The 20,110-nt window shown below is 38.8% G+C and overlaps 1 protein-coding gene across 1 annotated transcript in view; it reads left to right on the top strand.

Annotated features, from left to right (window-relative positions):
- The first annotated feature begins 7,941 nt into the window (after positions 1–7,941).
- LOC124795370 overlaps positions 7,942–20,110 on the top strand; it is a 64,187-nt gene continuing 52,018 nt past the window's right edge. The window contains exon 1 of the mRNA XM_047259376.1: positions 7,942–8,169. Within this exon, the coding sequence (XP_047115332.1) occupies positions 8,049–8,169 (121 nt within the window). The 5' untranslated portion in view covers positions 7,942–8,048. The remainder of the gene's footprint in view (positions 8,170–20,110) is intronic.

The raw sequence follows: 20,110 nt of genomic DNA, 5'->3' as shown, positions 1-20,110 counted from the left end.
GGGATAGTCATGCTTCTACCTTTCCCCCCTTTGGTGCTCTTTGCATGGAGACAACGACCTTAAGAAGTCATTGTAATTACTGAAATTATGACCAATGACCATAATTTGTTTCTTGATGTCTTTGCCTTTGAGCTCTTTGGACTGTACATATTATGCTATCTGAGTTAAACATATGTGTACTTTGATGACTTTTGTTTAAGCAAATAAAGATGGTTAATTTCGTATAAATGCAAGCACAGAATTTCCCAAGGATTACAACACTGTATGGCCATCTTCTTAAATAGTAATTTAAAAATAACTAGGAACAATGTGGGTACGTTACCAAAAAGTATTTTGCTCTGCCGACACAGGTGACTGGACAGTATCAATTAATTAAGTCATGTATAAAAAGACCTTGAATATGTAAGTGGATATTATGTTGAACTTAGCTACATTTGTGATGATCTCCAACCTTTTCCACACAGCAAAATTTATAGATCGCTAATCCAAAGGCAAATGAGTAACCTGATTAAGCTTAATTACAAAGATGTTAAATGGAAACTAGTGGGAAAAACATCTTGCACATTTTCAGCCTTGTATGATGCGACAAATGAAACAATACTGACAGGAGAGAAATTACATAAGATAAAATTAAGTCCCATACAAGACTACAAACTGATAGATGCCATAGCTCGCTGATTGATCTACATCTACATCTATACTCCGCAAATCACTGCGAAGTGCATGTCGGAGTATGTCGCGTTGTACCATTTATTAAAGTTTCTTTCCATCCCATTCACATATGGAGCACAGTAAGAAAGATTGTTTGAATGCCTCAGTGCATGCTGTAATTATTCTAATCTTGTCCTCACAACACCTATGTGAGTGATATGTAAGGAATTATAGTATATTTCTAGAGCAATCATTTAAAGTCAGTTCTTGAAACTATCTTAGTAGACTGTCTCAGGTTAGTTATACCTATCTTCAAGAGTCTGTTAGTTCAGGCTCTTCAGTATCTCTGTGACACTCTCTCACAGGTCAAACAGAGCTTTGACCATTTGTGCTGTCCTTATCCACATATGTTCAATATCCCCTGTTAGTCCTATTTGGTATGAGTCCTACACACTTGAGAAATATTCTAGAATGGGTCGCATGAGTGATTTGTAAGCAATTTGCTTTGTAGACTGATGGCACTTACCCAGTCTTCTACCAATCAACTGAAGTCTGCCATCTGCATTACCCACAACTGAGCTTATGTGAAAGTTCCAGTTTATATCCCTACAAAGTGTTACCCTGCGGTATTTGTATTAGTTGGCCGATTCCAACTGTGACTTTTTGCTATTATGGTCACAGGATACTACGATTTTTTGTTTTGTGAAGTGCATAATTTTACATTTCTGAACATTTAAAGTAAGGTGCCAGTTTTAGTACAGCTCTGAAATCTTATCAATATCTAACTGAATATTTATGCAGCTTCTTTATAGATAATTGCCTCATCTGCAAAAAGTGTGAGGTTACTATTAATATTGTCTGAAAGCACACTTCCTTGGGGCGCATCCAAAGTTACTTCTGCATCTGATGACGATTCACATCCAAGTTAACAAGCTGCATCCTCCCTACCCAAAAGTCCTCAATTTTTCAAATTTCACTTGATACTCTGTATGGTTGACTTTTGACAATAAGCATAGGTTTGGTACTGAGTCTAATGCTTTTCAAAAATCAATATATACTGCATCTACCTGACTGCCTTGACGCAAAAGTTTCTGTATGCCATGCGAGAAAAGTTTGAGTTGGGCTTCACCTGATATATATCTTCAGAAAGCGTGCTGATTGGCATGGAGGAGTACATTCTGTTCAAGATACCTCATTATGTTTGAGCTCAGAATATGTTCTAAGATTCCAAGAACTCAGTGTCAAGGATACTTGTGCACTGTGGCAGTGCAGTCATTGATACAGTGCAATTGATATATAAAACTACTGATTTTTTATCTAATTTTCTGAACATATTTATATTTCTGCTTGTTTTAGTTGTCCTTTGTACTTTGGTAATCATTGTTGTCACAATCACGTCACAGTTGCTGTTACCAGTATGAGTGTTGACATCAACAAAGAGGTCAGGTTTGTTTGTTGTCATTAGATTAAATGCATTTCCATCATGAATGGGGTTCTGAACTATCTGTTGTAGGTAGTTTACAAAGAAGGCCTTTACCAATGTTTCACAGGATATCTTATCACACTCACCTCTAAAAAATGTAATTTTCACACTTTATTGTTGGATGATTAAAGTCTCCACTGATGATTACTGTATTATTAGGGAACTGACTTACAAATGAACTAAGATTTTCTCTTTAGGTTTTCAGTTACATCAGTAGTTGAGTTTGGTGGGTGAGAGAAGGATTCAATTACAATTTTAGGCCCACCCCTGATACTGGGTCTTGCCCAAACAGTCTCACATGCTGATGGAATTTCTACCTTGGTGGATTTGAGTTTCTTGGCTACTATGACAAATAACCACCTCCATCTCCTAGTAGCCAACCCCCTTTCGACATACACTTAAAAACTTTCGCAAAAATCTCACTACTGTCAATTGCAGTTACAACCAGCTGATATGCTGTGATAATATAGATCTGGAAATGGAGAAGAAAAAAACTGGCCACTATCGCGATGACATCTGAGGACGCAAGACATTTAAAAGATGTAATCCATTGCCTTCCCAGAAACAAAGAACAACAACACGATATGGCTCATAGGACAATACGTAGGCGACTCTTTCTCCTCACTCATAATAGAACAACAATGCAGGAATACCTACAGAATATCGCAGAAGAACATTATGTCGTAAAAGGACAGCCTAACTGCAAGAAAAGGTTCCAAAACTGTTTCCGCTTGACCTGTTCAAGCTAATACAGATGAATGTATATACGCAAACATAACACAAAAGTTTATGGTCTACATCCTCTTAAGTTCCAATATTTCGTTTTAAGCAAAATATTTTTAAATGAATTATTCACAGAATTGTCATCAGAAGTCTATGAACAGTACTGAGAATAACACAGTTTAGTGAAAAAATGGTTAGAAACGAGGGTTACAGAGTGGAAGGGAGCAGGTTTGCGTGCTTCTATATTCTGATTTTTCTTTAGTCTTCGCATTTGTAACGGATTTTGTGACTATCTTATTAATGTAATAGAAGTATAATCTGTGGTGTGTGCGGTGTGTCAGCAAGATGGCGGCCAAGTTGAAAGTGCATGATGTGCCTCCACGAAAAAACGTAAATTTCGGTAGTAAAAGGAAAACGTGTGCAAGTTGTAAGACTGAAATACAGAAGCTGAACGAACGGCTATCCAGTCTACAGTTTACAATAGACGCTCAAAAGGTGGAAATAAGTAAACTACAATCTGAAAAACGTGAGACGCTAATGAAGAGACTCGGTCTCGGGAAAATGGAAGAGAATGACTGAAGGAAGTTGTACTCAGAAGGTAAAAGATGCGAAAGACAGTGAAAATTTAGTGCAAAAAAACTCTTTTGAAGTGCTTTCTGCCGTGGATTCAGTGAACACGTCGGAAAGGGTTGAAAAGTTGGAAAATAAAGTAGGCAAACCGTTGCTCGTTGTAAGTAGGTCAAACAGCGAAAATACTGCGTCAGGAGATATTCTAGAAGCTCCGAAAATAAGTGCGCACACCTACACTACCATAGACTTCAATGCAACAAAGGAAACTACGTTAAAAAACGTATCTCCAGCGAAACTGCGAACTGAAGAACATCTAGAATACGTGCGGCAAAAAAACAACACTAGTAGGTGAGAAGAAGAATCTTAAATCCTCCGGTTACAAAAAGTGTGAAACACAAAACAGTCTGTGTGTTAGGTGATAGTCACGGCCGTGAAATTTCTGCAATGTTGATGAGACCATGTAGTTTCAAGGCATCTGGTTTCATAAAGCCAGGGGCTCCATTGAGTGAAATAACGGACCTTAGAACACCAACTGACGTAGCTAGTTCGAATAAAGAGGATTTCGCCGTGTTAATAGGAGGATCAAACGACGTCTATAGAAACGAGACACACAAGGTGATTACAGAAATGAGGAAATGGTTAAATAATTTAACCCACACAAATGTACTCATTGTGAATATCCCGCATCTCATGATTTACCACCCTGGTCGTGTGTGAACCGCGAAATTAATGTTGCAAACGAGTGTATCACTGAAATATGCACTAACTTTAAGAATGTCGATTTTGTAGACTTAAACAGATTGGAGCGAGGGTTCCATACAGTCCATGGACTTCATTTAAAAACGCCAGGAAAGAAATTACTAGCCGAAAAAATATGTACTCGCATTTCGAAGAAGGGTGAAGAAAAAAGTATAAGTGACAAACAAACAGAGATTAAGAAGTGCTTTAGCCGAGTTCCAAGCTGTGCCATCGGCCAAACGCAAATTACGAAGTGGTTTAAACCGATTAGGCAAGAAACAATCAATCAAGTCGTCAGCCAAACGAAAATTACGATATGGTTTAAACCGAAGAGGACAGATGTGGATGAAGCAAGACTTATACAAGCTCCAGAAGTTAACTCACCTGCTGATTGCCACCAGCGAACAGGAGCCACACACAAGAAAGATACAGCACATTTTTTAGGGTAAGTGCTGTATTAGAAATGCCATTAAATAAAGAATCAGAAACCGTTTCAACTAAAGTTACTAAGTACCCAGATTTTGCTATACTACACCATAACGTTCAGTCACTCACAAATAAAATTTCCATGTTGGAAGGACTACTCCAGTATGCACTAAACATAGACATAATTTGCATTACTGAACATTGGCTACGAAATGAAGAAGTAAAATTATCGTCAATCTCAGGATATAGATTAGCAAGTCATTTTAGCCAAGAGTTTTCAAACATGGTGGCTCTGCTATCTTAAAAAGTTCTGTGATGTCAGTAAAAGTTATATTGACTCAAATGAAAAAGACTTTGAACTTTCCATTACCAAACTGCCAGAGTTTAATTTCATAGTTATTAACATATATAGAGCACCAAGTGGAAATCTGTCAGTCTTCATGAATAAACTAGAGGTTCTGCTGAACAAGATCAGTACACTAAATATGAAGATAGTGCTTTGTGGGGATTTCAATATTGATTTTTCAAGAGACAGCAGCAGCAGAGATGCTTTGATAAATATAACCAACACATTCAATATGATCCCCACAATACACTGTCCAAGAGGATTAACAGAATGCACAAATTCCATTATTGACCAAATATTCATCTCAGAAACAACTTACAGATTCACAAGCAGAGTACTGAGCATGGGTTATAGTGATCATGAGGCACAGCTGCTGTGTATAGAAATGCCAACAAGTAGTAGCAGTTCTGGAAAAGTAGTTGAAAGAAGAACCTTTTCTGCAGATAACATTAGAATTTTTAATCTCGTACTGGCGAAGGAGAACTGGGAAAGCATCGCGACTCAGAACAATGTTGATAGCATGTACATGAGTTTTCAGAGCATCTTTCTTCACTATTTTAATGTAGCATTTCCAAAAGTAGTAAAAACAGTAAAACCTAACAATAATAAGCAATGGGTAACTAAAGGCATAAAAATTTCCAGTGAGAGAAACAGATTTCTGCAGTACTCTTGTAAGAAATATAGAGTAACCCAAGAATTTGCAGATTATTCAAAAGCCTACAAAAGAATCTATGGTAGAGTAGTCAAAGAGGCAAAAATTATGTGGAATGACAATTTGATAAGAAACTCAACTAATAAAATGAGATCCACGTGGAGAGTTATAAAGAAAGAAACTTGTAGTTCAGTGCCAAAGAAAATGACTGTGTCATTAACACTAGAAGGCTCAAAAGTCACAGACCCAAATTCAGTGTGGAAAAATTCAATGAATACTTCACCTCCCTAGCTGAAGTCCTTATTCAAGTACACTGTCAAGGACCAGTCCCAAGTTTCTCCAGCAAGTCAGTGACCCTCAATGCTTCTATGTATGTGTATGAAACAAACCCCAATGAAATTATAAGTAAAATTAAATCATTAAGCAATAAAATGTCAAGTGGTCTTGATGAAGTACCTGATTTCATATTTAAAAAAAATGTGCTCATCACATAGCAAATTTTCAACCTCTCTTTAAAAACTGGTGTATTCCTAGATATTTTTAAAACAGCAAAAGTTTCACCACTGCTAAAAAAAGGTTCTTCTGAAAAAATATCAAACTACCTACCCATGTCACAGTTAAGTTCCTTCTCAAAAATTCTAGACAAACTCTTCTATGACAGGCTTTTAAGTTTCATAAATAAATATGCACCTCTTACAGTAGAACAACATGGTTTTAGAAAGTCTAAATCTACACAGACAGCAATTTTCGAATTCTTAGATTGCATTTTAAAATCCCTTGATCAACATAAATTAGCTGCAGGTATTTTTCTAGATCTATCAAAAGCCTTCGACGTCCTGGACCATAACATTCTGCTCGAAAAATTAGAAAGACGAGCAGTAAGAGGTATAGCACATAGCTGGTTGTGTTGGTATCTAAAAAACCGCAGGCAGAAGGTATCACTTCAGTATGAATTCAACAAAATGAATAAAACGAGAAACAACTCCTTTCTTTCTAGGGAATTACCAATAAAATATGGTGTGCCACAGGGCTCAATCTTAGGTCCACTACTCTTCTTGATTTATGTAGACGACTTAGTTGAATATATGAGTCCTACAAAAACTGTCTTGTTTGCTGATGACACCAGCATATTGCTCACTGGATCCAGTCCAGAAACTTCGCGGTCCACAGCAGAAAGTTCTATGAAAAGACTTTCTGAGTGGTTCACAAAAAACAAACTCATTATAAATACTGAAAAAACTGTGTGTGTCGATTTTCATTTAATTCCTCCAACTAATCAAATGTCTATTCAAGCCCAATCAAAAAATAATGCCCTAGAAAATGTAAAAGTCACAAAATTCTTTGGTCTTTGGGTTCAGCAAGACTTAAAGTGGGACACACATATAAATAACTTGTGTAGAAAACTATCATCTGTGTGCTATGGCCTAAGAATTTTAAAGGTTACAACAAGCAAAACAACAGTACTGCAGGCATACTATGCACAGTTCCACTCACTAATCCGATATGGGATCATTTTCTGGGGATACTCAACTCACAGTGTAAAGGTTTTTAGAATGCAAAAAAGAGCTTTAAGAATAATTTGTGGCCTTAAAAAGATGGAGTCCTGTAAATCCCATTTTACTGAGCTTGGTGTTCTAAATGTTCCAAGATCATTCATTTTTGAAACTATCTTGTTCACTAGGGACTACCTCCTGAAAACAGGCAAACTACTACAGAACAAAAGCGTACACAGCTATAGTACCAGAAGGGAATCAAATATACATCAAAAATATCACAGAACAACCACCTATCAGAGGAGCAAAATTAACATTGGTGTAATACTACATAATAAGATACCAGAGGAAATAAAAAATACTACTCATCCACTATTTAAAGCTAAACTAAAGGCATTTCTAATAAAGCACTGTTTCTAATCTGTCAGAGAATTTCTGAATAAGTAACAAAATTAATTGTAGTAGGTACCTAATTTTAATTGCTAATACTATGTATTATTGTAACTTAAGTTTGACCTGTCCAATATCAATTGTACAATTTGCGCTATATGATAAAACTGGACCAATAAAAAATCAAATCAAATCAGATATTGGATGTTATTTACACTAAAAGCAGTCTCTCTCAAGACTTCATTCGGTTTTGTAACTTCAGTCTGATTAAAAAACGACTGATTAAATTGACATTTATATTCTTCCCTGTCACAAATATTTGGCTTTTTATCAGAATATGTCGCGATTTCCGAGAGCCCACTCAAGCAAGCGAGAAGCTTGTTTCTCTCGCGACTTACTGGGTCGAGTGTTATCGTCTTTAATGGTCACGTGATCCTGACTGCATAACAGATCTTTGTATTCACGGAACTTCATAGGTGCGTTTGAACATGAGAGCGCGAAAGTGACGGAAAGAGCTAAAGGTCAACAATAAGTGTTAAACATAAAAACTGCAATTTGAAAGCCATATAGTAATTAATGGGAGAAGCAATGATGGAAACTGGAGCGTTGACGGTTTATCAGTGCAAAGAATGTAATCATATAGTAAGTGACAGTAGTGTGCGTGTTAGTGAGAACGGGAAAGTACTGGTATTGACAGGTGAGTCAATTTACGTTGTCTGGAAGTATAAATTTTTCTTCCTTGACATTACTGTTTATTTGCTCGTAACACTTTACAGCACCTTAGATGAATATAATGTCATTTCTAAAGGCTGTGTAAGAACATCCCCTATGTTCATTTACTGTCACCGGTACCATTTTTTGACGATTGTCGACATAGCGTTGTGAGCAAGGTAAGGGTTGCTACACACTGTTGCCAGTAATCATTCGCGTAGAGATTTGTGTGCACATTTATGGATTTTGAATTCTACGAGTGCCTCAGATAACGTAATTTCTGCGAAATTTGCATGTGTAAAGAGAAGCGTGTTTTATATGTCGTGCCTTGTTTCCCATTAATTTCGTTACATATGATGTATATATTTTCACTGACGTTCGGTTTCGAATGAAAATTCATGTCGATTTTCGAAAAGTAGATTCGTAAACCTGCTGTTCTTAAAATTGAAGTTCGTTTAGTGATTTGCTCTGGTTCCATGCAAACACTTCTAGCCTATGCATTCAATTAAAGTGCAGTGTTCGATGCTAAATTATACGCTTTTGTTATTTTTGGTTCTTACTGCCAATGTGTGTCTGGTGGTATTTTTTTTTTTTTTTTTTTTTGCTTTGATTTTGGTATTGTGTTGAAACGATGCAGCTCGGTAGAGTTAAACAAACACCACCTCGGACTTGCCAGTACCAGACGAAACTACATCAGAAATCAAGGCCGCGTAATTGCAGTGTACTTCTGTGATGTCAGTTTGCGGGACAAAGTGACACAGAAATGATTGGTTTAAATGTACGGAAACATATGACTGAGCACTTCACAAAACTCAGAAAAATAGCATCTTATAACATCTTTAATGGATTACAATTGTAATCGGTGAGCTCATACAAATGCCATGTATGAATAGAACAAGATGTGGGGATATGTAATGGAATGGAAACATGCTCACTTGTAGGTAAACCAGTTGGTAGACTTCAGTTTATTAGGATAGGGCACTGAGAACTGCAGTCAGTCTACAAAGTAGACTGCTTATAAAACACTCGTACAGTCCATTCTAGAATGTTGTTCTAATGTGTGGGACCCATACCAGATAGGCTAGATCTAACACAGGATATTGAACGTATCCAAAGAAGGGCAGCACAAATGGTCAGAAGTTTGTACTTCTCTCCAGAGACCTCATAAAAATGCTGAGAAACTTTAATTTCAGACACTTGAAGATAGGTGCCACTTATTTTGTGAAACCCACATAAAGTTTAAAGAACCAGATCAGGCCTAAGTGAAAAATGTAGGAATGCAACGTACTTCTGCTCCTAGGAATCAAAAGGAATTTGTAGTTTTCATTTCAGTGTATAATACAATACAAAGTTACATTTTGAATCCAATAACCAATGAAATTTTTTTTTTAAACCACAGTCAACTTAGTGTAATTGTTTAGCAGTATGTTGAGAGAGCAGTACAGTATACAATATACTTGAAAGATTTTTATGCACTACTGATCCACAATCAAATTATTGAGCATGCTCTGTAGGCTCTGCCACAGGAAAATGTTGATTTATTTATTAATTTTTTTTTTTTGAAAAAGAACTTTGTCAGTATTTTATTTGTTGCAGCATAAATGTAAGCTACAGGGTACGTATTTAACATCAATAGAGGGCTACCACGAATCTCTCCAGTTAGTTGTGTGTGTATAATTGTTTCTACTTTTGTCAGAAAAATCCACAAACTGGATAATCTGCACTGGCTAATTGGGAAAACAACTAGATGAAATGCTATGCCACCATTACTTTGCCAAGGAATCACTAATTCCCCTCCCTCCGTCCCCCAATTTCTCTACAAACTGACAACTCTCCCATCAGATAACTATTTTCCTAGAGCAAAAGTTATACAAACTACAATAAATTTAAAAGTCTGACTCAATTTGAACCAACAGTACATTTTTGTCTGTTGAAATGGCATTAACAGGAAGGATAATAAGAAACAATGTTTTACTTATTGTAGGTATGTGAATAGGTTGGTGAAGGCATGATTAACTTTGTAATTGATTTGGAGGTGTAAAAGTTACAGAATTTTACACAGACAGCTGCCACCTCTGACAACAATGATGACATTAATGTGGCAGAGCACCAGGGTGAACTGTGCCTGGATGACAGATATGGGTATGTTGTTCCATGCTGCTGAAACAGTACATTAGAGTTGATCAACTGTAGTGACTGGTGAGTGTTGGATGCCAGTCTCTTGGCAGTCAATTACCAGATGTTTTCAGTGGGTGAAAATACCTGGAGAATGCGCTGGCCATGCCATCAGTCGAATACCCTCTGTATCGAGGTAGACAAGGCAACAAGAGCAGTGCGCTGTCTTACTTTGTCTTCGTGAAAGTTGTTGTGAAGGCTTCAAAGATAGGGCACACCTATTGGCTACTGTCTAAATTACTGTCTATGAAAACCAGATTTGATTGTATTGTGCACAAAGTGAGCAGTGGTGTTCTTAAAGACATGGAGTCCACCCCTACCGCCACTTCCTCCTTTCAGCTAATAAAAAGATGTACCACCACCACATCCAATATCAAAGCACCAAACAAAAAATAGAAAATACACACCAAATAACACCCCCCCATAATTCAACTGACAGCCATCTTTCCAGCAAGCTTCATGAAGCCTTGAACAAGGCAGTAATTCTTATGTAAACTCTCCCAGCCAGGAAATAAGATAGAAAAGCAGAAGAGGACCTTCTGTCCCTCCCAAAAACATATTTAACAGCCTCCCCTGAGCCAAAGCAGCATTTTTCTATTCATTTTCCATGTGAACATTTTACTTTCCCCCTTCCTCTCCTCTAACTTTCTCCTTTCATTTTTGACTAATCTATGACCCCAGCATTAGGCCTTCATGTTAATCTGCCTGATCCTTATGTAATGAGTCAGATCTTTTACTTTCCTTGCATCTATCATTCTTTCAGGAAATTAAAATCTAATTCCTGCTTGTGGGTTCGACTCACCTTTTTTCTGTTTTCAAAATTTTGTTGCTAGTTCATGTCATTTGTGGAAGGGCACTCTGTCTGTAGTGCAACATCCACTTATGGGTCATTCCATGTCAATTCAACCAATTTGAGAAAATGTTCCAGTTGGTAATCTCAGATTTGGCTGAAATTTAGCACACCAATGCTACCAAGTGTGGAACACTCATGTGCAAAATTTTAAGGTCCCCTGCCAATTAATTCCAGAATTACGGCTTGTGAAAGAAGGTGGTGTGACCTGGAAATTGCAACCCGCATCTGGCAATCTTATCTTCAGACCCAACTTCAGGTCTTAATAACTTCGGAACTATTCCGCACAGTCCAGTTAAAATTCTTACAACCCAGTAACATCCATTTAGAGAACACACTCTATGAATCAAAACACCAACATATTTCTGAGGGAAAATAAAAAATTCCAAAATGTGATTTAAAAAATGTAATACTTTAAAAGGTACATATTGTAGGTGCCCTCTATGCCAAACGAAATTCACTCAAAAAGTTGACAGAGATGTATTTGGTTACGTTTCTTTTAACACGATTTAGCAAGTAATAGTGATGATGCAGAGAGCTTGTTTCAGATAAAGCTGCAGCAATTGTTGGGAACCATTAGGCAACAGAAAGTTAAACAGTGGTAGTTTTCAGGGACAGAATGAGGCATTTTTAGGTGGGAACAACAAAGGAAACAAGCAACAATTACAGGTTACTCATGTTTTTAAGACTCTAGTTCAGACTGCTCAGTACTGTTGTGGAAAGTCAGTATGGAAGCAGAAGAGTGTACTAGTGGTGCTTTTGTTCAAATACGTTGCAGTATTGGTTGAGCACAAACATCTGAATGTCATAAAACAACATATGGAACAAAATGTGGCATTCGCTTTGTACAGTATAATCTGGATGAATCGGACCAAGATTTGTTGCTATGGAGATCCGGGATACACCCTGTGGGCCCAAGAAGTACAGTTACAGCGGGTCGACAGAAGTGTCAGATCTCACGCGTTGGCTTTGACCCGTGACGTAAGGGTGTTGTGGTGTGTGACGTCATTACGGTGCGGAGTTTGGGTTGTGAGTGTGGCGTTTTTGTAGATGTCGTCGTGTTGTGGTTTGTTGTGCCCTCTGGTGGTATATTCAGGGTTTTCGTTTGTTTGGTGTATTGGGCTCAGTTTGATGTTGCTCTGTGGCAAGTGCTGCTTGTGTATTTTTGAAGCGGAATTTGTATCAGTGAGTTAACGGTTTTGTGTGAAGGTTAATGTAGTGATGATTGCTGTACGTCGGGTGGTTTTGTTATTAAGTTTAATCGGTTGTGGTTTTTTGTTCAGGAATGGATATGAAAGACAAGATCAATAGTTCTCGGTTGAGGACTATGATGGGGGACACAGCTTTAGAGCTGATTAAGTTCCTACAGCTTTTCGGCTTAATTGCCGAGGTGGTGAAGTGCGGAGTGTGCCGTGAACCAATGAAATTGGTTAAAGTTCCGGCCTCTCGGACCAGGGACGGTTATATGTGGCGCTGTCGCAAAGACGATATATGGCGTTCCATACGCCGCGGTACCTGGTTCGAGAAGTCTAGGTTGGGCATGCGCGAGATTGTGCTTGTTACATATTATTTTTGTTATCGATCCCCACAGAGTTTTTGCGCGCATGAGACTGGTGTGAGTGAGAGGAGCGTTTTAGATTGGTATTCCTTTTGTCGTGAAGTGTGTTCGGAATTTATTAAGTACAGGGGTAAGTTGGGGGGCATGGGGTTGTTGTGGAGGTGGACGAGTCACAGTTTGGGAAAAGGAAGTATGGGAGGGGGAAGTCTGTGGCTGGTCTTTGGGTGTGGGGGGCTGTTGTTCCGGGGGGGGGGGGGGGGGTTTCGGAATGTGTTTTTAGGGTTGTGGAAGGGAGGTCCAAGGCTGAATTAGTGGGGTTAATTGAGGAATATATAGAGCTGGGGTCGACAATAGTTTCTGATGCTTTTTCTTCTTATAGGGGGTTGGGTGAGAGGGGATTTAATCATTTAGTAGTGAACCATAGTTTAGAGTTTAAGAATTATGAGACCGGGGCTTGTACTAATACAATAGAGGGGATGTGGGGGGCGGTTAAGTCAGTTCTTGGGAGGGGGAAGAGGCGCTCTTCCAGCCTTCAGTCTCATTTAGATGAGTACTGTTGGCGGAAGAGTGTCCCAGAGGGCTATTGTATTGTTCGGGTTTTGTTAACGGCTGTGGGTAAAATGTATAGGCCGAAAGTTGTTGGTTAGGGTGATCTGGGTAGGTGGGTGGATGGCTGTGGCTCAGGGTGGGGTGGGTGGTTTATTTTGTTGTATAGTATTTGTTAAGGGGGGGGAGAGGGGGAGTGAGTTTGTTTTTTGTTTTAGTTGTGGAGGATCTATTTTGTTGAAGTTTTTGTTGAGTTGTAGTGTGTGATTGAGATTTTTTTTTGTGTGTGTGTGTGTGTGTGTGTGTGTGTGTGTGTGTGTGAGAGAGAGTGATTGTGGTGCCCAATCTAGTTTGTGGGGCTGGAACTTTCTTGTGGTAAGTTCTCATTTTTTTGTTTTTGGCGTACGTGTTGTGTATTGGACTATAGGGAAGTGTTTCATTGAAATTTGTGGCTGTGAAAGTTGGTATTGTTATTGGGAGATGTTTTTGAGTTACATAGGTCAAGGGTAGTGGTTGATCCTAATTTATGGGATCGGGAGCTGCTGTAGATCTGTGTAGGTCAAGGGAAGTGTTTGTTCGTAATGTTTGGCGGTGCATTTTGATTTTTGTATTGGGAGATGGGATCGGGAGTTGCTGTTGAGCTATATAGGTCAAGGTAAGTGTTTGATCCCAATTTATGGGATCGGGATCTGTGTAGGTCAAGGGAAGTGTTTGTTCGTAATGTTTGGTGGTGCATTTTGATTTTTGTATTGGGAGATGGGATCGGCAGCTGCTGTTGAACTATTTAGGTCAAGGGAAGTGTTCGATCCCAATTTATGGGATCGGGAGCTGCTGTAGATCTATATAGGTCAAGGGAAGTGTCCGGTTCCAGATAATATTGTGTTTTGTGGTATTTGGTGAGTTTTGTGATGTAGATTTTTTCGTCGTTTTGCATGGTTTTGTATGGGGGTGGGTGGCTAAATTTGTTTATATTTAGTTTCTCCCCACCCAAAAACCCCCAACTTCCCATGCTTGTCCCATTAGAGTCATTAGGCTTTTTGTGAAACGTGCATGTTTGTGTTTTTCGATGTATTTTCGTCTTTATGATACATATGCAATGATTTTATATCCGCCATATTGGAATTGTCGTTTATGGTTGTTTCCGCCATATTTGTGACGTCATGGGTCAAAGCGGACGGGTGGGATCGGATGCTTCCGTATTTCCGTTACAGGAAACTTTAGTGTTTATCATATGAAAGTGTTTCTGGATAAGTATTCTTTCCTACAAAGAAGTTGTTTTGATCCATTTCGGATTCATAAGAAGACAGTGAAGTGTAGCCTCAGAGAAATTGATATAAAATCAGTATTGAAAGTGAATCAGTGCATGGGACTTAACATGAAACCAGGACTAAAGTTATGTTCCCGGTGTGTTACACTGCTTATAAATGAAGAATATTCTGATAATTTACATGACAGTGGCGAAGAGTATCAGCCACCTACAACTACAGCGGATGAGCAATTAAATACTTCAGTGACTGCTCTTGGTTTGTCTCCCATGAAGACACAGAAAGTTGGGAAAAGAGACAGGCCCAGCTATGGTAGAAGAAAACTACAAGAAGCACATATGGAATTAAAACACAAAATAGCTGACACACTAATGGTGGAAGAGGAAGAACTATCGGCTCCAAAGGAACAGAAATCATGCCAGAAATGATGCGATTTGGACAAAATTGTGTTTGATTTGAAAGAAAAATGTGCCATATCTACACGCCAGAAAAAGTAGTTATTCTTACCCTTGCACCTTCCAGCTGGTCTATTGACTACACTGCAAAGGAATTCAGTGTTTCTACATACATGGTAAAGCAAGCTAGGAAAATAAAAGCGACCCAAGGAGTGCTTCCACAACTTCAGAAGGCTCAGGGTAAGCAATTGAGTTCAGAAATAAAGGTACTAGTGTTGTAGTTTTATGAAAATGACGACTATAGCTGAATAATGCCTGGGAAAAAAGACTATGCAACGGTGAAAATGGGAAATGTATCTGTACAGATGCAAAAAAGACTGTTGCTATGCAACATATCAGAACTATATGTAGAATTCAAGGAAAAGTATCCTAATACCAAAGTAGGTTTATCATCTTTTTTCAGTCTTCGGCCAAAATGGGTTGTGCCTGTAAGTGCAAGGGGCACACACAATGTTTGTGTATGAGAGATCCATCAAAATGCTAAGCTGATCTTTGCTGCTATAAAGGATTCTGGTCGTGATTACAAAGGTACAATGAAGCTGCTAGTGTGTGACATCAGTTCCTACCAGTGCATGATACTCAGGTGTGAAAAGTGTCCTGGTAAGGCAAATCTTGCAGAAGACATGAATAACAAATTGTATGGTGAACTCCTTATGGATGATGATGATGAACTTGTTTCTTATAAACAATACACACACATGGATCGCAGAAGTCTTGAAACAGAGCAAAGTACAGTGGAAGATTTTGTTGAAATGTGTTGTCAAAAAACGGACAAACTGACCACACACAGCAACAGCACAATCGGCTTGTCTCCAGTTTCGTAAGGATAATTTGAAACAAGATGAAATTAAAGTAATACTAGACTTTTCTGAAAATTATGCATTGATAACTCAAGATGCCATCCAAGGATGTCATTGGGACGACAGTCAAGTAGCTCTCCAGCCATTTGCGATTTACTACAGAGGTGAATCAGGTGATGTGTCTGTCATGAACCTGTGCATTTTTAGTGACCGTTTAATTCATGATGCCATTGCAGTTCATGCCTACATTCGCACTGTCATGGCATATGTGAAAAACAAGCTGCCTCATACATTTTGTGAAATACTTCAGTGATGGGGCTGCTAGTCAGTACAAAAACTGTAAAAATCTCAAAAATTTATGCATGCATTACCATGATTTTCAGATTCACACAGAATGGAAATTTTTGCAACAAGTCATGGTAAAAATTTATGTGATGGTATTGGTGCTACCATTAAGCGCATGGCATCAGGAGCTAGTCTGCAGCACCCTACAGAAGGTCACATTGTAACACCTCTTCAATTATTTACATGGGTAGAGAAAAATATCTCTGGCGTACAATGATTTTATGTTTCAAAAGATGAGGTGAAATCAGTCGAAGAGTTGCTGAAAAGCAGACTAGAACACGTTAAAACTGTTGCAGGCACAAGGAGCCATCATCACTTCTCTCCAACGGACTCTGACCTTGCGCAGATGATCAGACTGTCCAGTTATAACTATAGGTTCATGCACAACCTGTATCTTCCCAGTATGTCTGATTCAGGATACAGAAGCAAAAGCAGCAACATACACCCAGGTTGCTATGCTATTGCTGTTTATGATGACAAATGGTACTTAGGATGTGTTGCAGAGTGCTGTGAAGCAGAAGGTGATGTATTTATGAACTTCATGGCACCAGCAGGACCAGCAAGATCATTTCATTGGCCATGTTTGGCAGATAGGTGTTCGATTCCTTTTGAACATATTCTCATGACAGTTCCAGTTCCTACCACAGTGTCAGGAAGACAGTACAATTTGCCACTCAATGTACAGAGTACAGTAGCTGAAGTGTGGGAGAACTTCTGTTCGAAACACAATAGACTGGTTTTTAGCAGTTAAGGTGCAGTAATCATTAATGATAGGTTGTGTTAATCTGTCTATATGTTGTTGCTTAGTGATCAAACAGTTGTGGGAGAGGATAAGAAGAGGCAGAACAGTTTACGATATGTTTTTACAAAATTGTGTTGTGGAACAATGGCCACATCACCAAATGCATCTGTCAACTTCCATTGTACGCAAATGTCTTGCAATAAAACGGTGAAATTTTGAGATATATATCATTATGGTCTACTTATGCAGTGTGTAAAATTTGGCTTGGATACCACTTGTCCCTTTTGTGCTACCACACTTAAAAAGTGTATGGTTTTCAGGTAATTTTTCAAATTTTTGTATTTTCGTGTGCATGTAACTCAGTTTTTGTGACTGATATGGGCATGATGAGTTCTGTGTGTGTTTAGGCCACATTAAGTTTGAGTGAATTATATCTGGCATAGAGGGCACCTACAATATGTACCTTTTAACATATTACATTCTTTTAATCACATTTTGGAATTTTTTATTTTCCCTCGGAAATATGTTGTTGGTGTTTTGATTCATGGAGTGTGTTCTCTAAATGGATGTTACTGGGTTGTAAGAATTTCACTGGACTGTGTGGAATAGTTCCAAAGTTACTAAGACCTGAAGTTGGGTCTGAAGATAGATTGCCAGATGCGGGTTGCAATTTCCAGATCACGCCACCTTCTTTCACAAGTCATAATTCTGGAACTAATTGGCAGGGGAAACTAATACTTTGTACCCGACTGTTCCACACATGGTAGAATTAGTGTACTGAATTTCAGTCAAATCTGAGACTATGAGCTGGAGCCCCCGGTTAAACTGACATGGAATGACACTTATGCGTCCTCAGTATGTACAGAGCTACACTTGCCAAAAAAGCCAACACTGTAACTAGGTCTATGTAGTGTGGTCGTCATGTACCCTGTAGCCCCCTGGCGATACAGAGCTTTCACTGCCAACGTAACCCAAAAAGCAGCGCCCCTTAAAGGCATCCGGACTCTGAGCATTGACTATCAAGCTAGGCGGCGGATGTTACTGTGGCTGAGTGGCATGCATAGGGAGAACTCCCTACAGAAGAGGCAGTATCATGGTACATGCTTCACAAATGAAAGGAATTAAACTTGCACCAGATAATGGCTATTTAGAACTGATTGTCTCAGTGACTGGAAGAAGAAAATTTAATGCTGAAATGTATAACCCCCTCCACTGTTCCTTTTGTAGCCGCATCTTGGGATGGTCAACAGGCCAGGAAACAAGGAATGATACAGTTTACCTAGTACTTGGTTTACACTAGGGCAGATGGTGATTCGTTCACAGCAATGAAAGCTATATTTTTTCTGGAAAAGATCAAGTTTGCCCAATTTTTAAAAAGAGAAAGAAGGTGCAGGAGTGTATATCGTCATTCGGTTGCCTGTAATTCTTTGAAGCCCAAAAAAATACATATGGCTTCCTCCATTGGATACAGTCACAAGGACCACCTTCGAATGCAACCCGTACTATGTCAGGGGACACAGCTGATGCAGCCAAAAGTCTTCAGTCCTTCCCTTGCTTTGCTCTGGAGAAAGACGATGTCCTCCAGTATTTTAATTGATTGAGAAATAACAGTAGGAGAAAGGAGTAAGAACAGTGAGCTGCAGTATCGTTAAATCGTCCTTTCACACGGATGTACATACTGTTAAACTCCTTAAAGAATTAAAATTTTCTTAGGCAAAAGAGAGAGAGAAGAAAAAGGAAAAAATGTAAATCAAAAACCTCTTTGATGGTATTGTTCGACCTTGAATATCCCTGTACAGAGGAACTGTCTGCCGAAATGGCTATTAAACTTGGTGTAGAGGAGACAGGGAAGGAACAATGACTTAAACAAGGTACCTTTCACTTTCACTGCCCCTCTTTTAACAATGACATAAATGTAATGGTTATTACTGCCATGTAGCTCCACTTCAGCAGTTGGTGTCCCTTCTCTTTGCTGTATGTTGCATTACAAGCAAAGTGGTTATTGGAAGATCACCTGGCTACAGTTGTAAACTCCATTGTTTAGCAGTAATTGATCTATTGTAAAGAGGTCTTCAGAAGGCATTTGCACATAGGTACAATCATCCGTATCTAGTGGACAAGTGCTACGGAACACGACACCAAAGGCTGTAGCTGTTAGATCCCAACTATCTGCCTTGGTAACAATTTACAACTTATCTTCTGCCAGATACAGATGTATACCATCAAGAGATGGAAGGACTATTGTATCATTACCTCTTCGTTTGATCCTGTTGGGAGATTTCAACACCCACATAGTCTATGTGATCGCCGTAAGCTTATTGACACCAGTGCTTACTAATTTAAGTTATATATTACAGCACTGAAGATGGTCACTAAGTGACCGAAAATCGATTTTGCGATAATAAACAAAAATATACGACCAATGCTGTCTCCTTTCAAGTCCAGTTGGTGTGTTAAGAAGGCGGTGAAACAGCCATGAAAACAACTAAAGCATACCAAATTTTTCTTTCTCCCATCAGAAAGATAACTACAGATGCCAAAAAAGCATGCAAACCTCCCTAAAGCAGACAAGTCATACAAGGTGGTCGGTTGTCAATCTGGACCTTCGAAATCCGCACTAAGAAGGTAAAAGCAAACTACTTGTTTCCAGACATCAAGAAGGTCTGTTATTGACCGTCCATTTCAAGAGCTTGCTTAGGGTTGCCATTAAACCAGTCAGTCTGTAGCTTTATCATTTTACAAGGGTTTGTACCTGTTTTCAGTATTGTTACAATGACACTTTCTATCCAGTGCAGGAGAAAGGAGCAGGGGATGGGGAATATACTGCCTCTTGACACAAGCTGTTCAACTTCTTCAGTATGTTGGTGAAGTATTTGGTTGTGATCGCCGTAAGCTTATTGACACCAGTGCTTACTAATTTAAGTTATATATTACAGCACTGAAGATGGTCACTAAGTGACCGAAAATCGATTTTGCGATAATAAACAAAAATATACGACCGGTGCTGTGTCTCCTTTCAAGTATACCCATTATCTGGTCGTAGTGCACAGGACACTATGGAGTCGCCAATCAACCAACTGGACTTGTTATGACTTGTTAGATACTGATCATATGTTGTTATAAGTATTTGCGAAATTTGACAAAACATGTTCGAGGAACCTGCTTTGTGGCTTGGAAGCCTTAGAGCAAAG

Source organism: Schistocerca piceifrons, chromosome 4 (assembly GCF_021461385.2).
Source record: "Schistocerca piceifrons isolate TAMUIC-IGC-003096 chromosome 4, iqSchPice1.1, whole genome shotgun sequence".
NCBI lineage: Eukaryota > Metazoa > Arthropoda > Insecta > Orthoptera > Acrididae > Schistocerca > Schistocerca piceifrons.
Note: the sequence above shows the minus strand (reverse complement) of the source record. Positions and strands in the feature narration are given on the sequence as shown.